The sequence below is a fragment of the Mesoplodon bidens genome (genome assembly GCF_964165515.1).
Source record: "Mesoplodon bidens genome assembly, chromosome: Y".
Lineage (NCBI taxonomy): Eukaryota > Metazoa > Chordata > Mammalia > Artiodactyla > Ziphiidae > Mesoplodon > Mesoplodon bidens.
In genome coordinates, this window is record NC_138180.1 from 49336844 (window position 1) to 49360428 (window position 23585).

Here is a 23585-nt window from a genome sequence, read left to right on the forward strand (position 1 = left end):
TAAAATGGTGAATCATTATACTGTACACCTGTAACATAATTTTTTACTTCAACTGTACTTCAATAAAAAAATTTAAAAAATAAAAAATATAATAAGATGCGCTCTTTCACTCATTAACAAAGTTTTTTGGTTTTTTTTTTTCTTTTTAGAAATCATAATGCTAGCAATTTGTGGTGAGCTGATACTACAAATGGATACAATTCATTTTTTCTGATACTTATCTTTTTATCAATTTCTTTGTATGGGCTCTTTCTGTATCACATAGATTTTCTTTTCATTTTACATAGATGTCGCAAAGGCTTTTTAACTGATTTTGGTCTGGCTAGCTTCTTCTTTTGACATCAGGAAATAACAGATTCTGTCATTAAATCTAGCAATCTTTTCCTTTAAGTTTTTCCTAGTTTATCCTTCCCCTAACCCTTTCCCCTTTGATAACCATAGTTTGTCTTCTACATCTGTGTGTCTGTTTCTCTTTTGTACATAGATTCATTTAGTTTTTAGATTCCATATATAAGTGGTACCATATAATACTCGTCTTTCTCTGCATGACTTACTTCACTTAGTGTGGTAATCTCTAGGTCCATCCATGTTCCTGCAAATGGCATTATTTCATTCTTTTTTTATGGCTGAGTAGAATCCCAACGTATATATGTACCACATCTTCTTTATCCATTCCTCTTTAGATGGACACTTAGGTTGTTTCCACATCCTGGCTATTGTAAATAGTGCTGCAATGAACATAGGGGTACATGTGTCTTTTCGAATTATGATTTTCTCTGGATATATAACCAGGAGTGGGATTGCTGGATCATATGGCAACTATTTTTAGTTTTTTAAGGAGCCTCCATACTGTTCTCCACAGTGGCTGCACTAATTTACATTCCCACCAACAGTAATAGGAGGATCCCCTTTTCTGCACACCCTCTCCAGCATTTATAGACTTTTTGACGATGGCCAGATGGCCATTCTGACTCATCGTGGTTATTTGAATTTCTCTAATAATTAGCTACACTGAGCATCCCTTCATGCAGAGAATATTTTTAAACAAAAATGCAAATTAAAAAAAAACACATTTAAGAATTCCCACCACCTCCAACCTCCGCTGCAGAAGACTGGGCAATACAAGCGCTTTCCTTCAGAAGCTTAGGAGTTTTATGAGGGAACGCTTCACGTTCTGGCTCCTACAACCTCAAAGTGCACCCCCAGCACTGCTCACGACCTCGGGCCCAATGGCTACAAAGTGACAACGATCCACGTGTTACGAGCACCCAGCTCTTAGTACTGCCTCTACATCCCTGAGTTGACAGACGGGGCTTCGCTGCACAGGGCTGGGAGCTTTCAGAGCGCATGGACCATCCCTGTTCCTCCCTGAAACCTCTTAAAAACTGGGACCTTCCACTGGTGACCCACCCCTGCAATAATTTCCAAGCCTGGATTGTGACTGTCTAACTCATGAAACTGGAAGTTCAGCTCCTGAACACGTGGTCCCTAATGACTCGGCATTTCTCTCTGCAAAGTCCACCGTTAGCCCTCCAGCCCCCCGCCCAGCCGTAAACCGTCAAGGTCTCCATCTCTGGTGCATCCCCGTCACCCCAAAGGTGCCCGCTGAACACCCTGGCTTCCCAGTTACTTCATCTCTTGATGTGAGACAAGTGCATCCTTGTCTTTCACTCATCATCCTAAATACATGCTGCAGGGACCTCCCTTGGGGACCAGCGGTCAAGACTCCGCGTTTCCACTGCAGGGGGCATGGGTTCCATCTCTGGTCGGGGAACTAAGATCCCCAATGCCATGCTGCGTGGCCAAAAAGCAAAAAAAAAAACAACTAAATACATGCCATGGATCTGGGAATAGGTGGAATTGTTCTACTCCTGAAATGTAAACACTTTCACCTTGTCCTAGCCTGCCAACACCTTTCCTACCATCCGACTTGGACCTCCAACCTGTCACCTCTCAAGCCACCAGTCCCCTTCCTTCTTCCTTCCCCTCCCCTCCTCGGCCAGCCCAGTTGCTCTCCTGATGACCACCGAACGCTCACGGCCCGGCGTGTTTTGTGGTATGCCCCGGCAAAATCTCAATCATCCGTCAACTCCGTGACCCTTCTCTCTGCCCCTGCATTGGATGGAAAATCACTCAGTCCCCACACATGGAGGCCAACACTCCAATCACAGTCTCCAAACAGAGCTGAGCTCGACACAGTCGGATAAGTCATCCCTGTGTTCGAGTTCCTCTGTGCTTCTTAAGAAGGAATATCCGTGAAACGAGCACAACATTGTAACTCAACTATACTTCAGTTAAACAAAAAAAAAAAGGAATACCCAACCGCATGGACTGCCAGCTCCTGAAATGTCCCTCGCTGTGCAGTCTGATGCAATCCTCACGTTCACGGTCGCTGCATGCACTGCTGCCTTTTCACCTCTTCCTTACATGATGTCTCAGAAGCCCTGGTTGGTGCTAACCCTCCTTCCTTGACATGCTCTTCACCCCTGAGTGCCATGACCCTACTTCTCCTAGTCTTTATTCTCATCCTCTGGCTGTTCTTTCATTTTTCTTTTGGGGATTCTTCCCGTTTTGCCCTCCCTTTGAATGCCTACCTGCCCTTCCATTTTCAGGACGCCTCAGAAGCAAGCACATGATTTTCACTTTTCTTTTAACATTGGAGTATAGTTGTTTTACAATGTGGTGTTAGTTTCTACGGTACAGCAAAGTGAATCAGCTCTACGTTTACATACGTCGCCTCTTGTTCGCATTTCCTTCCCATTTAGGTCCCCTCAGAGCACTGAGTAGACTTCCCTGTGCTCTACAGTAGGTTCTCATGAGTTCTCTATTTTATACACAGTAGTGTATATATGTCAATCCCAATATCCCAAGTCATCCCACCCCACCCTTCCCCCCTTGGCGTCTGTACATTTGTTCTCTATGTCTGCGTCTCTATTCTTGCCCTGCAAATAGGTTCATCTGTACCATTTTTCTAGATTCCACATATATGCATTAATATATGGTATCTGTTTTTCTCTTTCTGACTTACTTCACTCTGTAGGACTGTCTCTAGGTCCATCCACGTCTCTACAAATGACCCAATTCTGTTTCTTTTATGGCTGAGTACAGATTTTCACGTTTTAAAGAAGGTCTCATTTATCAAGAATAAGAGCATTTTAAAAATTCGAGATGGAAAACTGATCTATTGAATCCCAAGGAAAACACACCACCTTACAGCTCAGGTGACACTCTCTATGGAACAGCAGAAGGACAAAGAATATCGACATTGCAGTGTTAGTTCTCGAGAACTAGAAACAGGGAGGTGGATTCTGAAACTTTTATCCTGGATTAAGATGGAGATACATCTTGAGTCACAAGGTGCTTGACTGCTTTTAATATTCTTGCAAAGCCATCAAATCCACTCCCACATGTTTTGGACCAGTATCCACATGTGTAAGAAAAAGCCATGCTTTCCTAGCAATACCAGCACCACAGTCAGGGCCTTACAACTAAGAGGCACCTGCTTCCCGTGACCTGACCTTGAAAAATTACTTACTGGGTATGTACTATGGGCCTGGTCTATAGCATTCTAAAGAAGATGTCTTCTACAGAAACTCAACCAGAGCACTTTTGCCTGAGTAAATGCACCTGTCACCGAGGGGTTATTCACTGTACACTGCATTTCAGACTCCAACAACTATTTTAATCCAAGAGTTTTAGAAACAGTCCGTTTTTAAATGGATCATTCCTTAGACCTATGTCCAATAAGCCAAACCCTGGTTAGAATTATGCTGTATGTTTGAGGGACTTGGACCAATCCCTAAGCCTTCTTATTTTCAGAGTTTCTTTGGTTTTCTCGAGGTTCTTGGGACCATCCTGACCTCCTGCTAAATGAGGCTTTTCCAATGTATTCTCCATTTGTCAAGACAGATTTGACGTGTGGCCAAGAAAGCTCTGTGGCACATGGCTGACTACACCGCAGGTACAGAAAAGGATTCATTCTGTACCATCCCCCCAGCTCGCCTTTCATGAATTCATCCATTATTTTTCCTTCCGCTGGGTTCGTTGTTCCATTCCTGTACCCACAGACGGTAGCGCTGCCCAGAGCCCCAATGGGAAAATCACTAGCGGGAGAAACTGAGGTTGCCTTATCAGACATGGCCCGTAGGGGTGCCAGATCACAGACCCCAAGCAACTGACAACCAAACTCCTGAAGACTTCCAGGGTCCCACTAAGAAGGTCGGTGTTTCTTCCACGTAAGAAAATGACTTAGTGTTTTTGTTTGAAAGAAAGAATCTCACGTAAGCCACTGGGTCCCAACCCTTAGAAGTGGCAGGGATTTTTTTGTTAATTGAAAGGTTTGATTTGAAGTCAGAGATTTATTTTTACGTTCACCTCATTGTTCTCGACTTGCATTCTCTTTGTAGGTTACAGAATTTGCCAGTCTCATCCTGAGCAAAATAAAAGCCCATTGCAGGCAAATTCCACCCCACCCCCTGCAGCTGTGAGCACTGGAACGGGGACACGTCACAGATAACAAACCACTGGCGGGAACCACTTCCACCCCTCCACCCGCTCCCCCTGCCCCCCACCCATTCACAGGTCTCTGGTAGATGTCATCACAACAGACAATGACACGCACCCGCCCCCCGCCACAAGGAAAAAATACTTGGAGTGCATTGGAAAACACTGTGATTTTACCCATTTGTTCCTCCCCCAAAGCTCTGCTGCTTGAGAAGCTGAAAATCAGACTCGACAATAGAGCCACGACTGCCCAAAGGCTCCACCCGTAAGTGTGCCCTGCTGAAATGGTGAGGCCGGCCACTGGTCACAGACGGAGACCCTTCCCCTTCGAAACCACTCGAGCGTTATCTGCACCTCCCTCGGGACATTCATTCATTCCTTTCTGCTCTGGGTTATTACAGGATCAACTGGAAAAATCTTAAATCCCTTAGGAGCCCCTAAATTCTCTTAAGCCAAGGTCTCATCATCATTGCATTCTCCCTGAAAAAAAAAAAAGGTAGGCACACAAAAGGCATCTACTAGAGGTGACGAATGAAGGAACCAGCTCTTTCCCTGTGACTGTCGACTGTATACCACACTCTGACACAGCAGGAAGGTTGCCCTGGTTGCTGACAGCACGAAGGGAGGGGCCACCTGTGAAGCCCCGGGCCAGGTGCAGGGCACGCACTTCGTAGGCGGTGGCTGTGAGCCTTGGAACATTGCCCAGCCCTCGAACTGCATGGCAGTATTCGAGTTCCAGGATTTCAGCTCCCCCTGCCAGCTTTTACCGCGAGCTCCATGGCATAGACCTTACACCACATCTGTGCGGTCAGTCCTTCCCACGTCATGATAACAAGACAAGCTACAGCCATCACACAGGTAACAATAAGGCCATCCAGCACCATGATATGGGGTGAGATTGGCCATGGCAGACAATTAAATAAGAAAGGTTCTTTTTATGAATTTGCCTTTACAGGTACAGAGAAACGATGTTGCCTCCAAACATTTAGAAAGAAAATGCTCTCAAGGACAGAGATGTACCCTCTCTGGGTAACATCTTGTAGCTCAGCTGCCCGTGGTACTAGCAGCGTTTCTTTTTGAGCCAATACTCTCATGTTATTTTATTACATAATTATCCAGAGTGCTACAGTCCCCTTCTGTGTGACAATAAAAGGCTCTTTTTGGAAAGAAGAAATATTCCTCCAAATGCTCAGAGGTATTTGTAAAACAACAGAAACATCCTGAGAAATGAATGTAATGGCTTAAGGGAAGGATTTTTATTTTTTGGCAAAAAAAGAATGCAGTCATCTATTAATATGATATCAGGGTCTAATGCAGATCTCAAAGATTAAAAAACATTCTCTGTTTTATTCAAGAGGGACCAGTAGCAGGAAAGCATTGGAAGTTAGACTTTTTTGATGAGTCAGGGTAGGCATATGCACTGCTCTAATTAAATAAAAATTAATCAGTAAGTGTGATGACACCAGCATGAGTTTGCTTGCTAGCCAACAAACGTCAGAGAGCTGTACACGAAACCTGTTACACTAACATATAACGCTCATTAAAGAGATAAAATATTCTACTGACTCACACTACGAAGTACTCTACTGATTTACACTACGACGGTGTGTTAAATGTAAACTAATTTACATGCAACATTTTAAGAATGAAAAGTGAAAGAAGGCAGGCTTGTATGGGTGTCTGTCAAAGCCCTAAGTATAATGAATTCTTCTTACGAATCTCATTAGGCAGGTTGTTCTGGTTTTGTTTTTCCTAGTACGTATTCAGCATCTGTGCTCACTTCTATTGTCTGACAGCATGACAGAGAAGGTTAGAAAAGAAAGAAACTTGGAAGTTACCTCGTCTGAATTCATCAGGCCCACAGGTTTAAGACATCTCTCAAGTTCACGGAGATAGTAACCGAAGGAGCTGGAAGCTAGAATAAGGGTACAGTCATCTTGTCCAAAAGACGGTGCTCCTTAGAAGATTTAAAGGAAACAAACCTTGTTCTTGTCATTCCCAACGTTGGTGACCAAATCACGCTCAGTTTGCTTTTAATACAAACCAACCAAGAAACTCTGCGGCCATGTTCAAACATCTCCAAAACACCTCGATGAAAAAACGATCAATCCAGGGCATAAAAAGAAAAGGAAGGAAGAACGAGAGGAGGAGGGGAAGGAAAAGAAAGGAAATATGCAAAAATCTTAAGCAACCTGTTTACGGGTGCCATTTGCTCAATTTTGTCCAATTTTGTCCAGATGGAGACAAAAACGTCACCAAAAGAGACATCTCTGGGATAGACAGGAATTGAATGCGAAGTTCAGAACCCACTGATTTTCCATCCCTTTGCTTAACCCACATACTCTGGCTTCCTCTACACTCTGTGGAATAGACCCAAGACTGCTTAGCTGTGCAGAAGAGAGCACGGTCACCATGATCTCGCATCGATGTGCAAGACACCGTTTAAAAAGGAAACCTCAGGGCTTCCCTGGTGGCGCAGGGGTTGAGAGTCTGCCTGCCGATGCAGGGGACACGGGTTCGTGCCCTGGTCCGGGAAGATCCCACATGCCGCGGAGCGGCTGGGCCCGTGAGCCATGGCCGCTGAGCCTGCGCGTCCAGAGCCTGTGCTCCGCAACGGGAGAGGCCACAGCAGTGAGAGGCCCGCGTACCGCAAAAAAAAAAAATAAATAAATAATAAATAAAAAGGAAACCTCAGAAGGAAGTCTTCCCAGTACCTCTGAAAAACATGCTACGTTTCTCAGAAATAGGGTAATCTGCTTAGGGAGAAGGGACACAGAGAGCAAGGCAATCCCTGCCGTCCTCACAGACGCAGCAAGAAGAACACAAGCTGGAGAAGAAGGAAACACAGTGGGGCTCACAGCATCCATGGAAGACCCCAGGGCTACTGCATCGAGACTCACCAAGGCCGTAGCCCATGGAGGGTCCTCTGCCTCCCGAATCTACCCTGTGCCTAACTTTGCTACAGACAAGGGGTTGTTCACATTGAATTGCTAAAATAATAAGTGGTGATAAGGATTAATGCTGTGATTCCTTTTCTTCGTTCATCTCTTTGATCACCAGCCCACAGACCCAGACTCCTCTTGCTGCTGTATCCACCGGTAACCGCAAGCATGGACTCGGGGCTGAGGTGCTTTTTATACTCTGCTTACCTTTCACAGTTAGTGTTTGTTTGGCTTCCTTTTTTTGAAACACAAAAACAAAAAGCACGTGCTGTCTCTAAAGGCATCGGGGACATAGGTGGAAACTCAGAGGACATGAGATAGAAGCAGGAAAAGCCTCAGTCACATTTGAAGGACAGACTGAAGATAAAGGTACACATACCAACACTCCAATCCATTTCCTCGGCAGCATCTCCATAAGCGCCGTGTTTACTTTTGCCGGCAAAGTCCTTCGAAGAGAAGAGAGCCGTGTGCATGTGTAGGAAAGCCAGGACAAGCAAGAAAGGGGTCTTAGCATTCCTGAAAAAAAAAAAACAAAACAAAATCTAAGAGCAAAATAAATATGTTGGCCACCGTTGTTGTCTGTTTTTATTCTGAAAGTGAAAATGTATATTCCCTTGGTAAAAAAAGATGGCACTTATAATTTCAGTCTCAAACGATAATATCAGATTCAGCATACTAACTAAGGAAAATTAAATCAGCTCCGACTTAATGGCAGTGAACTTTAAAAAAATTTTTTTATTTTGTATCGGAATGTAGTTGATTAACAATGTTGTGTTGGTTTCGGGCATACAGCAAAGGGATTCAGTTATCCATATACCTGTATCTGTTGTTTTTCAAGTTCTTTTCCCATTTAGGTTATTACAGGATATTGAGCAGAGTTCTCTGTGCTATACAGAAGGTCCCTGTTGGTGATCTATTTTAAATATGGCAGCATGTGCGTGTCGATCCCAAACTCCCAATCTATCTCTCCCTGCTACCCTTACCCACTGGTAACCATAAGTTTGTTCTCTAAGTCTGTGAGTCTGCTTCTGTTTTGTAAATAAGTTCATTTGTATCAGTTTTTTAAGATTTCATGTATAAGCAGTATCATATAATATTTGTCTTTTTCTGACTTACTTCACTTAGTATGATAATCTCCAGGTCCATCCATGTTGCTGCAACTGGCATTATTTCATTCTTTTTTACTGGCTGAGTAATATTCCATTGTATATATGTACCACACCTTCCTCATGCATTCCCGTATGTTCATAGCGGCACTAGTCACAGTAGCCAAGACATGGAAGCAACCTAAGTGTCCATCAACGAATGAAAGGATAAAGAAGATATGGCCACCATTCTGATTAGGATCAACCTATGATGACACGATGCAGTTTGAAAATTCAGAAAACACCACTGAATGATGCCGAATACTGAATCTCTTATTTGGGGGATGGCAAGTCTCTCTCCATAGGTAGCTCATTGTACCCTCTACAGATCAGCAGACTGATGTGCTATGTCCTTGAGATATTCTCCAAAGAGACAACTCAGAAAAAAAAATGTATGGGAGAACGACCTACTTTTTTCTTGAATTCTATTCTTCCCTCTCTCTCTGAAATTTATATGAATTGAAGCACCTACAAAACTGTATCCTTTCTGGAAAACACACACACACAGACACACACACGCACAAGCATGAGCACACTCCTATCTAGTAAAGACAGTATCTTGAGTTGTCAACTACTTAGATCTACAGTTGAAAGCCAGTTCAACCCTGTGTGCCGCCATGTTGCCCACCTTCTACTACAGAACAAGTCTCCTGGCAGGAACACTCCACTGCCAATACTGAATTTTGGAAGTTAAATGGAACATCCTCTGAACTGGCCTCAATCTGTACTTTAGCCGAGAGAGATGGATGGTATTGCAAAAGCTTTTCGTAGTTCAGAGTACACCTAAACCTACTCTGGTGGAACTGTTGAGAAAGCACAGATGCTGGAGCATTGTAAGTCCCTGGAGCATTAAAAGTCACTGTGCACATGTGGTCCTTGGGACAACTGCCAGGCAGCATGGTTACTGTAGGGAGGTCTGGGGGTTCACACCCGAGTCTGCTCAAAGGGATCAATAAGTCACATCACTTCCTATTGACATCTAGTGGACCTCTGAGAAATGCACTCAATTGCTGTGTTTCAATTTCATGCAGTAGCCTTCTCCTATACCTTATTCCAGGCGACCATCAGCAATTCCTTTCTGGCTAAAAGGGAATACTGAGTGAGTGCCCTTGTGAAGGCTATCAGGGCACAAATGAAGAAGGGAATGAATGCATTAATGGGTGAATGAATGTAATTTCTAATAAAGCATTTGCTGGTCTACCCAAGGGTCACTTCTATGCTCTCCTTCTCCCACTAGACCACAGGCTGGGGCATGTCATCTACATCTGTGGATTCCTGGCACCAGCACGGTGACTGGCAGGTAGCATCGGTTCCGTAAACCTCTGTTATTCAATGAAATACTGCATTAGCTCTTTCAGCTTCAAAAGTACCACCCAGAACTTCAGTGAACTACTTGGGACTCATGAATGCAACGTGGTTCATGTAAAAGTTGCTCTACAGCAGGTATTATTATATATATGCATGTATATATATTTTATATATACAAAATAATATATATACACATATATGTATAAATATTTTATATATATACACACGCACACACACATATGTGTCTGTGTGTATCTATATATGTAGATCTGTACCTCCAAACTTCTAACCTAAGTCAAAAGTCTCTGGCTGTTTTGGAGGAATCACACCCTGTGTTCGACATCTTTGCCACTGAGCAAAAGTTCTAAAGGAAGAATCTATTTAATTCAAGCAATGAGCAAAAGTTCTAAAGGAAGAATCTATTTAATTCAAGCAACGTTGCTTGTACATGTTTACTTACGAACCTAACCCCTCATGAGAACCAAAACCACTTCAAATTTACAGCTGGGTCTCACAAATGCCATAACTTTACCTCTAATAAATAAATGGATGACACTCCTCTAAATTCATTTTCAATTTCCTAATGTGACTACAACTTGGGTTCCTTCAGCTCCTACTGCACTAGTGCGTCAACTGCTCACATCTACTGAGCATCACACTTTCAAGGTCGCTCGCTTTGGGGAACAGAAAATAAGCACAAAAGAACACACGATGAGTAGTCAGGCACTTCCTGTTCTCTGAAAACAGCAAATTCAGCAACTTGTTGTTGATTACTTGAATAGTGTTTTATATTTCCAGCTCTGGGAGATGAAGTGTCACATTTTTTTTTTCTTTTACAAGAGTATAAAATGAAGAAATACTGTTATTATTTCACAACTAGGATAGCAAAAAAAAAAAAAGGTTATAAGTGGCTTGCCCCACTTCTCTCAGTAACTAGAGTTTGAAGGCAGGAGAATTAGAACCCACAACCTCTGTTGTATAAATCTCACTGTTGCCTCTCAGAAAGAAAAGAAGAGATATTCATGTGCAGACAGACGCACAGGGGCTGTCATCCGAGCTGATGATCTTCGCATGAGCATGTGTACCAAAGGCATCCCTTGGCTACCTCAAAGGGTACATACCTTTGAAGACCCTGAAAGAAGTGAGACTAAGCCATGGTACACCAGGGACTTTGGCCACACAGGTGGCCTGTTCAATTTCCACCCCAGTCATTCTAGGTGCACGTTTCCTCACACCTGGATGCACTGTACCTCCTTCTCAAGAAGCAGATTAGGGCCCTAAAAACTGGCTTGGATTTCCCAAAAGGAACATAAAATCTCACTCTTCATACTCGTCCCAAAATAGACAGTTACATTACGAATGGGTACAATCTCACCTCACGGCCACCTGAGGTTCATCTGGTCTCCTATTTATCTTTAGACTTAGCGTTAAGGAAAATAGATAAGGAAGCTTAAAAACTCCATTTCCCAAGCACGTACATGGTCATAACTTAAAATGCAGGATGTGGGCTTCCCCGGTGGCGCAGTGGTTGAGAGTCCGCCTGCCGATGCAGGGGACACGGGTTCGTGCCCTGGTCCGGGAAGATCCCACATGCCGTGGAGCGGCTGGGCCCGTGAGCCATGGCCGCTGAGCCTGCGCGTCCGGAGCCTGTGCTCCGCAACGGGAGAGGCCACAACAGTGAGAGGTCCGCGTACCGCAAAAAAAAAAAAAAAAAAAAAAAATGCAGGATGTGATTGGCAGAGAAGGATGAGCTACTGCACGCCCAACAGCTTGGGGGAAAAAAAAGAAAACTGAGGAAAGAGGCAGCCATCAACATTACTGGCATTTTATAATCACAGGGATCACAAGATGAAGGCATTTGAAAACGTGAGGTGAGAATGAAAAAGCGAAGGATAAAGTGGGGGCAACAAGCAAACAAGGGAGCCCAAGACCAACGTCCTTCGTAAAGAGGGCAGGAAGAACAGTTGAGTTCAAGAGGTACCCCTTTGGGGCTCAATCAATGACCACGGGATGTGATTTCTGTCTTGTAATGTAGGGGGACCCTGAGTGGAAGGGGAGAGGGCCATTCTTGCATTGAGTATAAATATGCACCTATGTAGAGAATTATTTTTCTATAATCTCTTTGGCATCCAGTAGACTGCCCATGACCGATACCAGCCAAGGTGCTAGGTGTCCAAGAAGACTGATGAGGTTTTATACACAAAAACCAACCCTGGAACATTTAGGGAAGCGTACCCAGCTGCACAAACTCCGAACCACGAAGACTTACCCTCCGGGAACAGAGGGGTGATCAATGTAGCACGGGCATGTGGGCTGGACATCCATCATTATTGCCCTGCACACACCCTGAGATGTGACGGACAGCCTGCTCTTTGGTGGTGGGGGAGGAACCCTTGCTCAGCCTTATCCTTCAAGAGAGCGCAGGAAAGGCCATCCTCCCTCGTTCAGAAGGCCCAGGTCTCTCTTCCTCTCTACGACCTTGAAAACTAAATGACGCTGGAGCAAGCTGGCGGGAGGGAGATGTCTCCCCGTAACTGCTTAGCTCCTTTTTTATTAGCTGGAGCACTTCAGTAAACAACGCTCTTGAAAATTTATTGCCACTTTCTCCCACGCTGTGTGAAAAGACAGAACTTTCAGCTGCTACGTGCCTTCCCTCTATTTGTTACAAATACAGAAGGCAGGTGTGCACCTTCCCGGCAACCTTCAATCACTCCAATCTCAGGATCAAAAAGATTTACATCCCGTCCACGCGTGAGTGAAACCTAGGCAAAAAGATGGCTATGGCGTTATTATTATTATTTTTTCTGTCTGCCACGGTCTTGCATACCATGTTCCTCTTCTCAAAGTTTGACCTTGATTATTCACCAAGTGTCCCCATTTGAGTCAGCATAGGGAATGATAAGAATGCAAATAGGGACGTCTGTGGATTCCTCCTGAGACCCCTCAGATGCTGGTGATTAGACTGAAGCATAAACCAGGTAGCAGTGTCAACAGTCACCCAGCCGGAGTCCCGTGTGACCACCGCTCTGTATGCACAGAGGTGGACACGCCTGGCTGTTCACTTCATCCATCCAGGCCTTTCACATCTATTCTGCCCACGTGACTCCAGGCACTAAAAATATAAAGCTAAGCTGGACCGGCTCCTGCCACCAGCAACTCACAGTTCAGACAAGACCATGAATAATTGGTCTCAGCTGCTTTAAGTTCCACGATGGAGCACATCAGAGGATGGATACAGAGAAGGAGAGTGAATCTCAACCTGGTAGGGGTCGGAACTCACTCCTGGAGAGAGAGAGAGATTCCAGAAGTTCCTGCCGTGCGCCAGTGTATGTGAACGCTTTCCATAAATGCATCGGCGTCTGAGCCATGGTCCCCTGGATGCTATTCAGATACAGGAGTGGACAATGGCAGAGACGTAACCTGTGTACTTACCTGGTGAGCTTTTAAAAGCACACTTTCTATGGCATGTGGCCCCAAACGATTCACTGAACACTTCAGGATACATTTTTTAAAACAAAACCCCCACTATATGGATTTTTACCGCTAACTGAAAGATACCACTGACTTCCGGGGAAGATGGCGGAAGAGTAAGACGCGGAGATCACCTTCCTCTCCACAGATACACCAGAAATACAGCTACACGTGGAACCACTCCTACAGAACACCTACTGAACGCTGGCAGAAGACCTCAGACCTCCCAAAAGGCAAGAAACTCCCCACGTACCTGGGTAGGGCAAAGCGGAGAGATTCCCGCACAGAGGATCGGTGCCCACCGGCACTCACCAGCCCGAGAGGCTTGTCTGCTCGGCCCCTGGGACGGGCGGGGCTGGGAGCTGAGGCTTGGGCTTCAGTCGGAGCGCAGGGAGAGGACTGGGGCTGGCGGCGTGAACACAGCCTGAAGGGGCTAATGCGCCACAGCTAGCCGGGAGGGAGTCTGGGAAAAAGTCTGGACCTGCCGAAGAGGCAAGAGACTTTTTCTTCTCTCTGTTTCCTGGTGCGCGAGGAGAGGGGATTCAGAGCGCTGCTTAAAGGAGCTGCAGAGACGGGCGCGAGCCGCGGTTGAAAGGGCGGAGCCCAGAGACGGGCGTGGGACGCTGGGGCTGCTGCTGCCGCCACCAAGAAGCCTGTGTGCAAGCGCAGGTCACTGTCCACGCCCCGCTTCCGGGAGCCTGTGCAGCCCGTCACTGCCGGGGTCCCGGGATCCAGGGACCGCTTCCTTGGGAGAACGCACGGCGCGCCTCGGGCTGGTGCAACGTCACGCCTGCGTCTGACGCGGCAGGCTCGCCCCGCCTCCGTGCCCCTCCCTCCCCCGAAGCGGCTGCTCCTTTAACCCTGTCCTGTCTGAGCGAAGAACAGACGTCCTCCGGCGACCTACACGCAGAGGCAGGGCCCAATCCAAAGCTGAGACCCGGGAGCTGTGAGAACAAAGAAGAGAAAGGGAAATCTCTCCCAGCAGCCTAAGAAGCAGCGGATTAAAGCTCCACAATCAACTTGATGTACCCTGCATCTGTGGAATACATGAATAGACAACGAATCACCCCAAATTGAGGAGCAAGGAGTCAGTGCTGTGCCTCTGAGGTGGGAGAGCCAACTTCAGGACACTGGTCCACAAGAGACCTCCCAGATCCACATAATATCAAACGGCGAAAATCTTCCAGAGATCTCCATCTCAACACCAGCACCCAGCTTCACTCAACGACCAGCAAGCTACAGTGCTGGACACCCTATGCCAAACAACTAGCAAGACAAGAACACAACGCCACCCATTAGCAGAGAGGCTGCCTAAAAACATAAAAAGTCCACAGACACCCCAAAACACACCACCAGACGTGGACCTGCCCACCAGAAAGACAAGATCCAGCCTCATCCACCAGAACACAGGCACTAGTACCCTCCACCAGGAAGCCTACACAACCCACTGAACCAACCTTAGCCACTGCGGACAGACACCAAAAACATCAGGAACTACAGACCTGCAGCCTGCAAAAAGGAGACCCCAAACACAGTAAGATAAGCAAAATGAGAAGACAGAAAAACACACAGCAGGAGAAGGAGCAAGATAAAAACCCACCAGATCTAACAAATGAAGAGGAAATAGGCAGTCTATCTGAAAAAGAATTCAGAATAATGATAGTAAAGATGATCCAAAATCTTGGAAATAGAATAGACAAAATGCAAGAAACAGTTAACAAGGACCTAGAAGAACTAAAGATGAATCAAGCAACGATTAAAAACACAATAAATGAAATGAAAAATACTCTAGAAAGGATCAATAGCAGAATAACTGAGGCAGAAGAACGGATAAGTGACGTGGAAGATAAAATAGTGGAAATAACTACTGCAGAGCAGAAGAAAGAAAAAAGAATGAAAAGAACTGAGGACAGTCTCAGAGACCTCTGGGACAACATTAAATGCACCAACATTCGAATTATAGGGGTTGCAGAAGAAGAAGAGAAAAAGAAAGGGACTGAGAAGATATTTGAAGAGATTATAGTTGAAAACTTCCCTAATATGGGAAAGGAAATAGTCAGTCAAGTCCAGGAGGGACAGAGAGTCCCATACAGGATAAATCCAAGTAGAAATAGGCCAAGACACATATTAATCAAACTGTCAAAAATTAAATACAAAGAAAACATATTAAAAGCAGCAAGGGGAAAACAACAAATAACACACAAGGGAATCCCCATCAGGTTAACAGCTGATCTTTCAGCAGAAACTCTGCAAGCCAGAAGGGACTGGCAGGACATATTTAAAGTGATGAAGGAGAAAAACCTGCAACCAAGATTACTCTACCAAGCAAGGATCTCATTCAGATTTGATGGAGAAATTAAAACATTTACAGACAAGCAAAAGCTGAGAGAGTTCAGCACCACCAAACCAGCTTTACAACAAATGCTAAAGGAACTTCTCTAGGCAAGAAACACAACAGAAGGAAAAGACCTACAATAACGAGCCCAAAACAATTAAGAAAATAGGAATAGGAAAATACATATCAATAATTACCTTAAATGTAAATGGACTAAATGCTCCCACCAAAAGACACAGATTGGCTGAATGGATACAAAAACAAGACCCATATATATGCTGTCTACAAGAGACCCACTTCAGACCTAGAGACACATACAGACTGAAAGTAAGGGGATGGAAAAAGATATTCCATGCAAATGGAAACCAAAAGAAAGCTGGAGTAGCCATTCTCATATCAGACAAAATAGACTTTAAAATAAAGACTACTAGAAGAGACAAGGACACTACATAATGATCAAGGGATCGATCCAAGAAGAAGATATAACAATTGTAAATATTTATGCACCCAACATAGGAGCACCTCAATACATAAGGCAAATACTAACAGCCATAAAAGGGGAAATCGACAGTAACACATTCATAGTAGGGGACGTTAACACCCCACTTTCACCAATGGACAGATCATCCAAAATGAAAATAAATAAGGAAACACAAACTTTAAATGATACATTAAAAAAGATGGGCTTAATTGATATTTATAGGACATTCCATCCAAAAACAACAGAATACACATTTTTCTCAAGTGTTCATGGAACATTCTCCAGGATAGATCATATCTTGGGTCACAAATCAAGCCTTGGTAAATTTAAGAAAATTGAAATTGTATCAAGTATCTTTTCTGACCACAGTGCTATGAGACTAGATATCAATTACAGGAAAAGATCTGTAAAAAATACAAACACATGGAGGCTAAACAATACACTACTTAATAACGAAGTGATCACTGAAGAAATCAAAGGGGAAATTTAAAAATACCTAGAAACAAATGACAATGGAGACACGACAACCCAAAACCTATGGGATGCAGCAAAAGCAGTTCTAAGAGGGAAGTTTATAGCAATACAATCCCACCTTAAGAAACAGGAAACATCTCCAATAAACCACCTAACCTTGCACCTAAAGCAATTAGAGAAAGAAGAACAAAAACACCCCAAAGTTAGCAGAAGAAATCATAAAAATCAGATCAGAAATAAATGAAAAAGAAATGAAGGAAATGATAGCAAAGATCAATAAAACTAAAAGCTGGTTCTTTGAGAAGATAAACAAAATTGATAAACCATTAGCCAGACTCAGCAAGAAAAAAAGGGAGAAGACTCAGATCAACAGAATTAGAAATGAAAAAGGAGAAGTAACAACTGACACTGCAGAAATACAAAAGATCATGAGAGATTACTACAAGAAACTCTATGCCAATAAAATGGACAACCTGGAAGAAATGGACAAATTCTTAGAAATGCACAACCTGCCAAGACTGAATCAGGAAGAAATAGAAAATATGAACAGACCAATCACAAGCACTGAAATTGAAACTGTGGTAAAAAATCTCCCAACAAACAAAAGCCTAGGACCAGATGGCTTCACAGGCGAATTCTATCAAACATTTAGAGAAGAGCTAACACCTATCCTTCTCAAACTCTTCCAAAATATAGCAGAGGGAGAAACACTCCCAAACTCATTCTATGAGGCCACCATCACCTTGATACCAGACAAGGATGTCACAAAGAAAGAAAACTACAGGCCAATATCACTGATGAACATAGATGCAAAAATCCTCAACAAAATACTAGCAAACAAAATCCAACAGCACATTAAAAGGATCATACACCATGATCAAGTGGGGTTTATTCCAGGAATGCAAGGATTCTTCAATATACACAAATCAATCAATGTGATACACCATATTAACAAATTGAAGGAGAAAAACCATATGATAATCTCAATAGATGCAGAGAAAGCTTTCGACAAAATTCAACACCCATTTATGATAAAAACCCTGCAGAAAGTAGGCATAGAGGGAACTTTCCTCAACATCATAAAGGCCATATATGACAAACCCACAGCCAACATCGTCCTCAATGGTGAAAAACTGAAACCATTTCCACTAAGATCAGGAACAAGACAAGGTTGCCCACTCTCACCACTCTTATTCAACATAGTTTTGGAAGTTTTAGCCACAGCAATCAGAGAAGAAAAGGAAATAAAAGGAATCCAAATCGGAAAAGAAGAAGTAAAGCTGTCACTGTTTGCAGATGACATGATACTATACATAGAGAATCCTAAAGATGCTACCAGAAAACTACTAGAGCTAATCAATGAATTTGGTAAAGTAGCAGGATACAAGATTAATGCACAGAAATCTCTGGCATTCCTATACACTAATGATGAAAAATCTGAAAGTGAAATCAAGAAAACAGTCCCATTTACCATTGCAACAAAAAGAATAAAATATCTAGGAATAAACCTACCTAAGGAGACAAAAGACCTGTATGCAGAAAATTATAAGACACTGATGAAAGAAATTAAAGATGATGCAAATAGATGGAGAGATATACCATGTTCTTGGATTGGAAGAATCAACATTGTGAAAATGACTCTACTACCCAAAGCAATCTACAGATTCAATGCAATCCCTATCAAACTACCACTGGCATTTTTCACAGAACCAGAACAAAAAATTTCACAATTTGTATGGAAACACAAAAGACCCCGAATAGCCAAAGCAATCTTGAGAACGAAAAATGGACCTGGAGGAATCAGGCTCCCTGACTTCAGACTATACTACAAAGCTACAGTAATCAAGACAGAATGGTATTGGCACAAAAACAGAAAGATAGGTCAATGGAACAGGATAGAAAGCCCAGAGATAAACCCACGGACATATGGTCACCTTATCTTTGATAAAGGAGGCAGGAATGTATAGTGGAGAAAGGAGAGTCTCTTCAATAAGTGGTGCTGGAAAAACTGGATAGGGACATGTAAAAGTATGAGATTAGATCACTCCCTAACACCATACACAAAAATAAGCTCAAAGTGGATTAAAGACCTAAATGTAAGGCCAGAAACTATCAAACTCTTAGAGGAAAACATAGGCAGAACACTCTATGACATAAATCACAGCAAGATCCTTTTTGACCCACCTCCTAGAGAAATGGAAATAAAGACAAAAATAAACACATGGGACCTAATGAAACTTAAAAGCTTTTGCACAGCAAAGGAAACCATAAACAAGACCAAAAGACAACCCTCAGAATGGGAGAAGATATTTGCAAAGGAAGCAACTGACAAAGGATTAATCTCCAAAATTTATAAGCAGCTCATGAAGCTCAATAACAAAAAAACAAACAACCCAATCCAAAAATGGGCAGAAGACCTAAATAGACATTTCTCCAAAGAAGATATACAGACTGCCAACAAACACATGAAAGGATGCTCAACATCTTTAATCATTAGAGAAATGCAAATCAAAACTACAATGAGATATCATCTCACACCAGTCAGAATGGCCATCATCCAAAAATCTAGAAACAATAAATGCTGGAGTGCTTCCCTGGTGGTGCAGTGGTTGAGAGTCTGCCTGTTGATGCAGGAGACATGGGTTCGTTCCCCGGTTTGGGAAGAACCCACATGCCGCGGAGCGGCTGGGCCCGTGAGCCATGGCCGCTGAACCTGCGCGTCCGGAGCCTGTGCTCCGCAACGGGAGAGGCCACAACAGTGAGAGGCCTGTGTACCGCAAAAAAAAAAAAAAAAAAAATGCTGGAGAGGGTGTGGAAAAAAGGGAAAACTCTTGCACTGCTGGTGGGAATGTGAATTGGTACAGCCACTATGGAGAACAGTATGGAGGTTCCTTAAAAAACTACAAATAGAACTACCATATGACCCAGCAATCCCACTACTGGGCATATACCCTGAGAAAACCATAATTCAAAAAGAGTCATGTACCAAAATGTTCATAGCAGCCCTATTTACAATAGCCCGGAGATGGAAACAACCTAAGTGTCCATCATCGGATGAATGGATAAAGAAGATGTGGCACATATATACAATGGAATATTACTCAGCCATAAAAAGAAACGAAATTGAGCTATTTGTAATGAGGTGGATGGACCTAGAGTCTGTCATACAGAGTGAAGTAAGTCAGAAAGAGAAAGACAAATACTGTATGCTAACACATATATTTGGAATTTAAGAAAAAAAAATGTCATGAAGAACATAGGGGTAAGACAGGAATAAAGACACAGACCTACTAGAGAATGGACTTGAGGATATGGGGAGGGGGAAGGGTAAGCTGTGACAAAGCAAAAGAGAGGCATGGACATATATACACTACCAAAGGTAACGTAGATAGCTAGTGGGAAGCAGCCGCATAGCACAGGGAGATCAGCTCGGTGCTTTGTGACCGCCTGGAGGGGTGGGATAGGGAGGGTGGGTGGGAGACGCAAGAGGGAGGGGATATGGGAACATACGTATATGTATAACTGATTAATTTTGTTATAAAGCAGTAAATTCAAAAAAAAGAAAAGAAAGATACCACTAATAGGATGACAATTAGTTGTGAGGGGGGAAAAAGTGGGAACAATTTTAACTTTCTACTTCTTTATATTTTCATGCTGCTTTGATTTTTTAAAGTAGCACATGCTATTTTCAAAACCACAGAAGAACAAAGATATTTCTTAAATATAAAAACGAAGACCGGAAAACCATGAAAGCCACCTTTCCCCCACAAAAACAGAGGGAAAAGAAATAGATGCCCAGGTCTGAAAGTCGGTTTGTGTAACGAGATTTAAGATGCTGCCCTGAGTTTCGTCCTGCTGGCGTCCCTCCAGCTATGACAAGCACCACTGCTTCCCCACAAGCACCCTAGCTTCCCCACAATGGCCTCGTCTGTGAAGCTTCACGACGGGCTCTCTTTGTGAGACGATCCTTCACAGACAGCCTTGCCTGTGACTCTGTGTGGCTCGTATAGATTATATGGCTTTGTACCCACAATGGGATACAGTGAGGATGCCCGACAAGAGACACCATCCGTAATCGGGCTCAACCGTCCACGCACAGGAACTTCAATCAAAGAGCTTGAGGTCAACCACACGCCCCAGTCCGGAACAGGTGGTGGGAAGATTCTTTGATGCTTCCGGTTTTAAATTACCTGGCGTTCATTCGTTAAGTATCCTAACCCAGAGGTATTGAACATCTGTAGGAAAAAAAGTCAAATTTCTTTATGCTTCAGGAAGTAGGAAAGAAGTAACAATGGAAATCGTTGTAATAGGAGATTTGACACGAGGGAAGAGGATGGATTTCCAAACTCCTTCTGTTTCTGCTTCTGCTGCTTCTCCAGTTTCTGCTGCTTCTTCTGTTTCTGCTTCTTTTCCTCCTTCTGCTTCTGTTTCTGTTTCTTGTCTTCTTCCTCCTCACCGCCCCCCTCCTTCAAGTCTATGCATGCCCCCTTTGGTCCCCGGCAGAGGACAGGCTCACGACAAACTGACAAGAGGCCCTGTCCACTCTCAGCTTTCTAGACGGAGCCCCCTTCCTCTCTGGAGAAGGCCCCCCACCCAGTTAAGTGGACACAAGGATCCTCGTAGACTCTGGGGACGATGCAGGTGGGCGATGAGTGGGGACTGCCTCGCCAAAGGGTTCATCGTGACTTGTCCTGGAAGCAGGTAGAGGAAGTATGGCTGAGTAATCATGCCAAGTGCTCAGGAGTACCGTAAAAGGATGGGGGTACAACAGCATGGGGGTGTGCCCCCTTGAATGGACCCTCCAAGGGAAACAAACAAGACTGCCTGTGTTACCCCATCCCAGGAAATCTGCCCTGTCTGGGATACCTCTGTCAGTAGGTGGATGCCCGATATAAAGATAGGTCATCTATTCTACAGGTTCCCTCCCAGCCTGGACCCACGAAAGAAGCACATGCAGGATGTGAGCAGCCCACCCTCACGCTTCGCCAGAAGGAACCAGGGAAGTGAGTATAATGGGGATCCCTTCTAAGACGTGGAGCACACAGCAATTCGCTCAACATCAGGACCGAACGCTAAAAAAACAGGCCAATATTTTTTTTTTTTTTTTTTTTTTTATGCGGTAGGCGGGCCTCTCACTGTTGTGGCCTCTCCCCTTGCGGAGCACAGGCTCCGGATGCGCAGGCTCAGCAGCCATGGCTCACGGGCCTAGCCGCTCTGCGGCATGTGGGATCTTCCCAGACCGGGGCACGAACCCGTGTCCCCTGCATCGGCAGGCGGACTCTCAACCACTGCGCCACCAGGGAAGCCCCAATATTTTTAAAAGTCGAGAAATTTCCAACTTAAAAAAATTCCCCAAGGGCTTCCCTGGTGGCGCAGTGGTTGAGAGTCTGCCTGCCGATGCAGGGGACACGGGTTCGTGCCCCAGTCCGGGAAGATCCCACATGCCGCAGAGCGGCTGGGCCTGTGAGGCATGGCCGCTGAGCCTGCGCGTCCGGAGCCTGTGCTCCGCAACGGGAGAGGCCACAACAGTGAGAGGCCTGCGTACCGGAAAAAAAAAAAAAAAAAAAACAACCCCGAAACAATCCCCTGCACACACGCAAATCGGTATTTCTGATTTCTCTGGAACGTTGGGATGCTGGGAGTACCACCCACACTCCTTTGGGGCAGTAGTTAGCAGGAGCCCTCAGGAGCCAGCCATCCGAATGGGCTGCACCAAATCCAGCTCCCTCAGGCCCCAAGCCTCATCCCGCCCATCACGCATTTCCTTGCCAGCCTGGGCCTCTGCATATTTGCGCCTTAATGCCTGATGTACCAAAGCTCACACCTCCTGATTCCCATTTGGGTCATAATCCTGGGGCACCAAAGAGATCTGGGGGTTTGATGAAAAAGGGAAGGTCCGAGCGCGCTTTATCCAGACCCCATTCAGGTAGGAATGCCGTGGGCCTGGACCCAGGATGACTGAAGACAAGCATCCTCCAGCACTGCATTCTGCTTGCAGCCTGCTCAGCCTGGAAGGAGGGGTGCATCCAAAGAACCACTCCCCATTCCTAAATTCATGTCCTGTTGCCCAAAGAAAGTTAGAAAACGAGACAAGGGACTTCCCTGGTTGTCCAGGGGTTAAAACTCCATGTTCCCAATGCAGGGGGCCCAGGATTGATCCCTGGTCACGGCACTAGATCCCACAGACAGGCCGCAACTAAGAGCCCACATGCTGCAACTAAGACCTGGTGCAGCCTAATAAATAAATAAATATTAAAAAAAAAAGGAAACCAATCAAGTAGCATTTGCCCTTTTTGAACAAGACAATTCTTTGATTATTTAACCTTTCCACTTTTGAACGTGTCTGTATGCGTGTGTCTCCCTGTGTGTTGCCCTTAATCTTTCATCTGATTTACTTTTCTCACCATGAACTAAAGTCCATGTCACCCCATTCTTTTCTGGCTTAAACTCTTATTTAAACTAATAAAATGGTCCCTTTGCTCCAAAGAAGCTCTGTGTCCAATCACAGCTATTCATCACGGCCACTGAGACCGCAGCCCAGGGGGCAAGTGAAAGGCTAGGCTGGAGGTGCCCTGTAAATGCATCTCGGGACCCTGAGTGTGCGAAACGCTGACGGCACCAGGACAGGATGAAAGGTCAGATATCCGATGATACATTTATCAGCTGTCACAGGTCTGAGGGCGATACCATGACACAAGCGATGCTTGTACAAAGGCGTATTTATTTACTATGAAACTGCAGACTACAGAAAAGGTTTCGGGGGGGGCGGTTCTTCCCCATGACTCCCCACCAAGGGCAGGACATTTCCCTGTGGATGTTACTGCCCGCAGTCACTCATACACCCCATAACTCTGATGTCACGTGGCTTCCCTGGGGGGAGAGGTCAGGGATCAGGGTTTGGTAAAGTTAGAAAAAGGGGATCTTAC

At 44.5% G+C, this 23585-nt stretch overlaps 1 protein-coding gene across 10 annotated transcripts in view; it reads right to left on the bottom strand.

The window, feature by feature from the left end:
- Positions 1-23585, bottom strand: part of LOC308609617 (steryl-sulfatase-like) — a 169530-nt gene that overhangs the window by 51155 nt on the left and 94790 nt on the right. For all 10 annotated transcript variants that reach the window (XM_081223343.1, XM_081223346.1, XM_081223344.1 and 7 more), the window contains one exon: positions 7825-7961. In XM_081223343.1, the coding sequence (XP_081079469.1) occupies positions 7825-7961 (137 nt within the window). The remainder of the gene's footprint in view (positions 1-7824; positions 7962-23585) is intronic.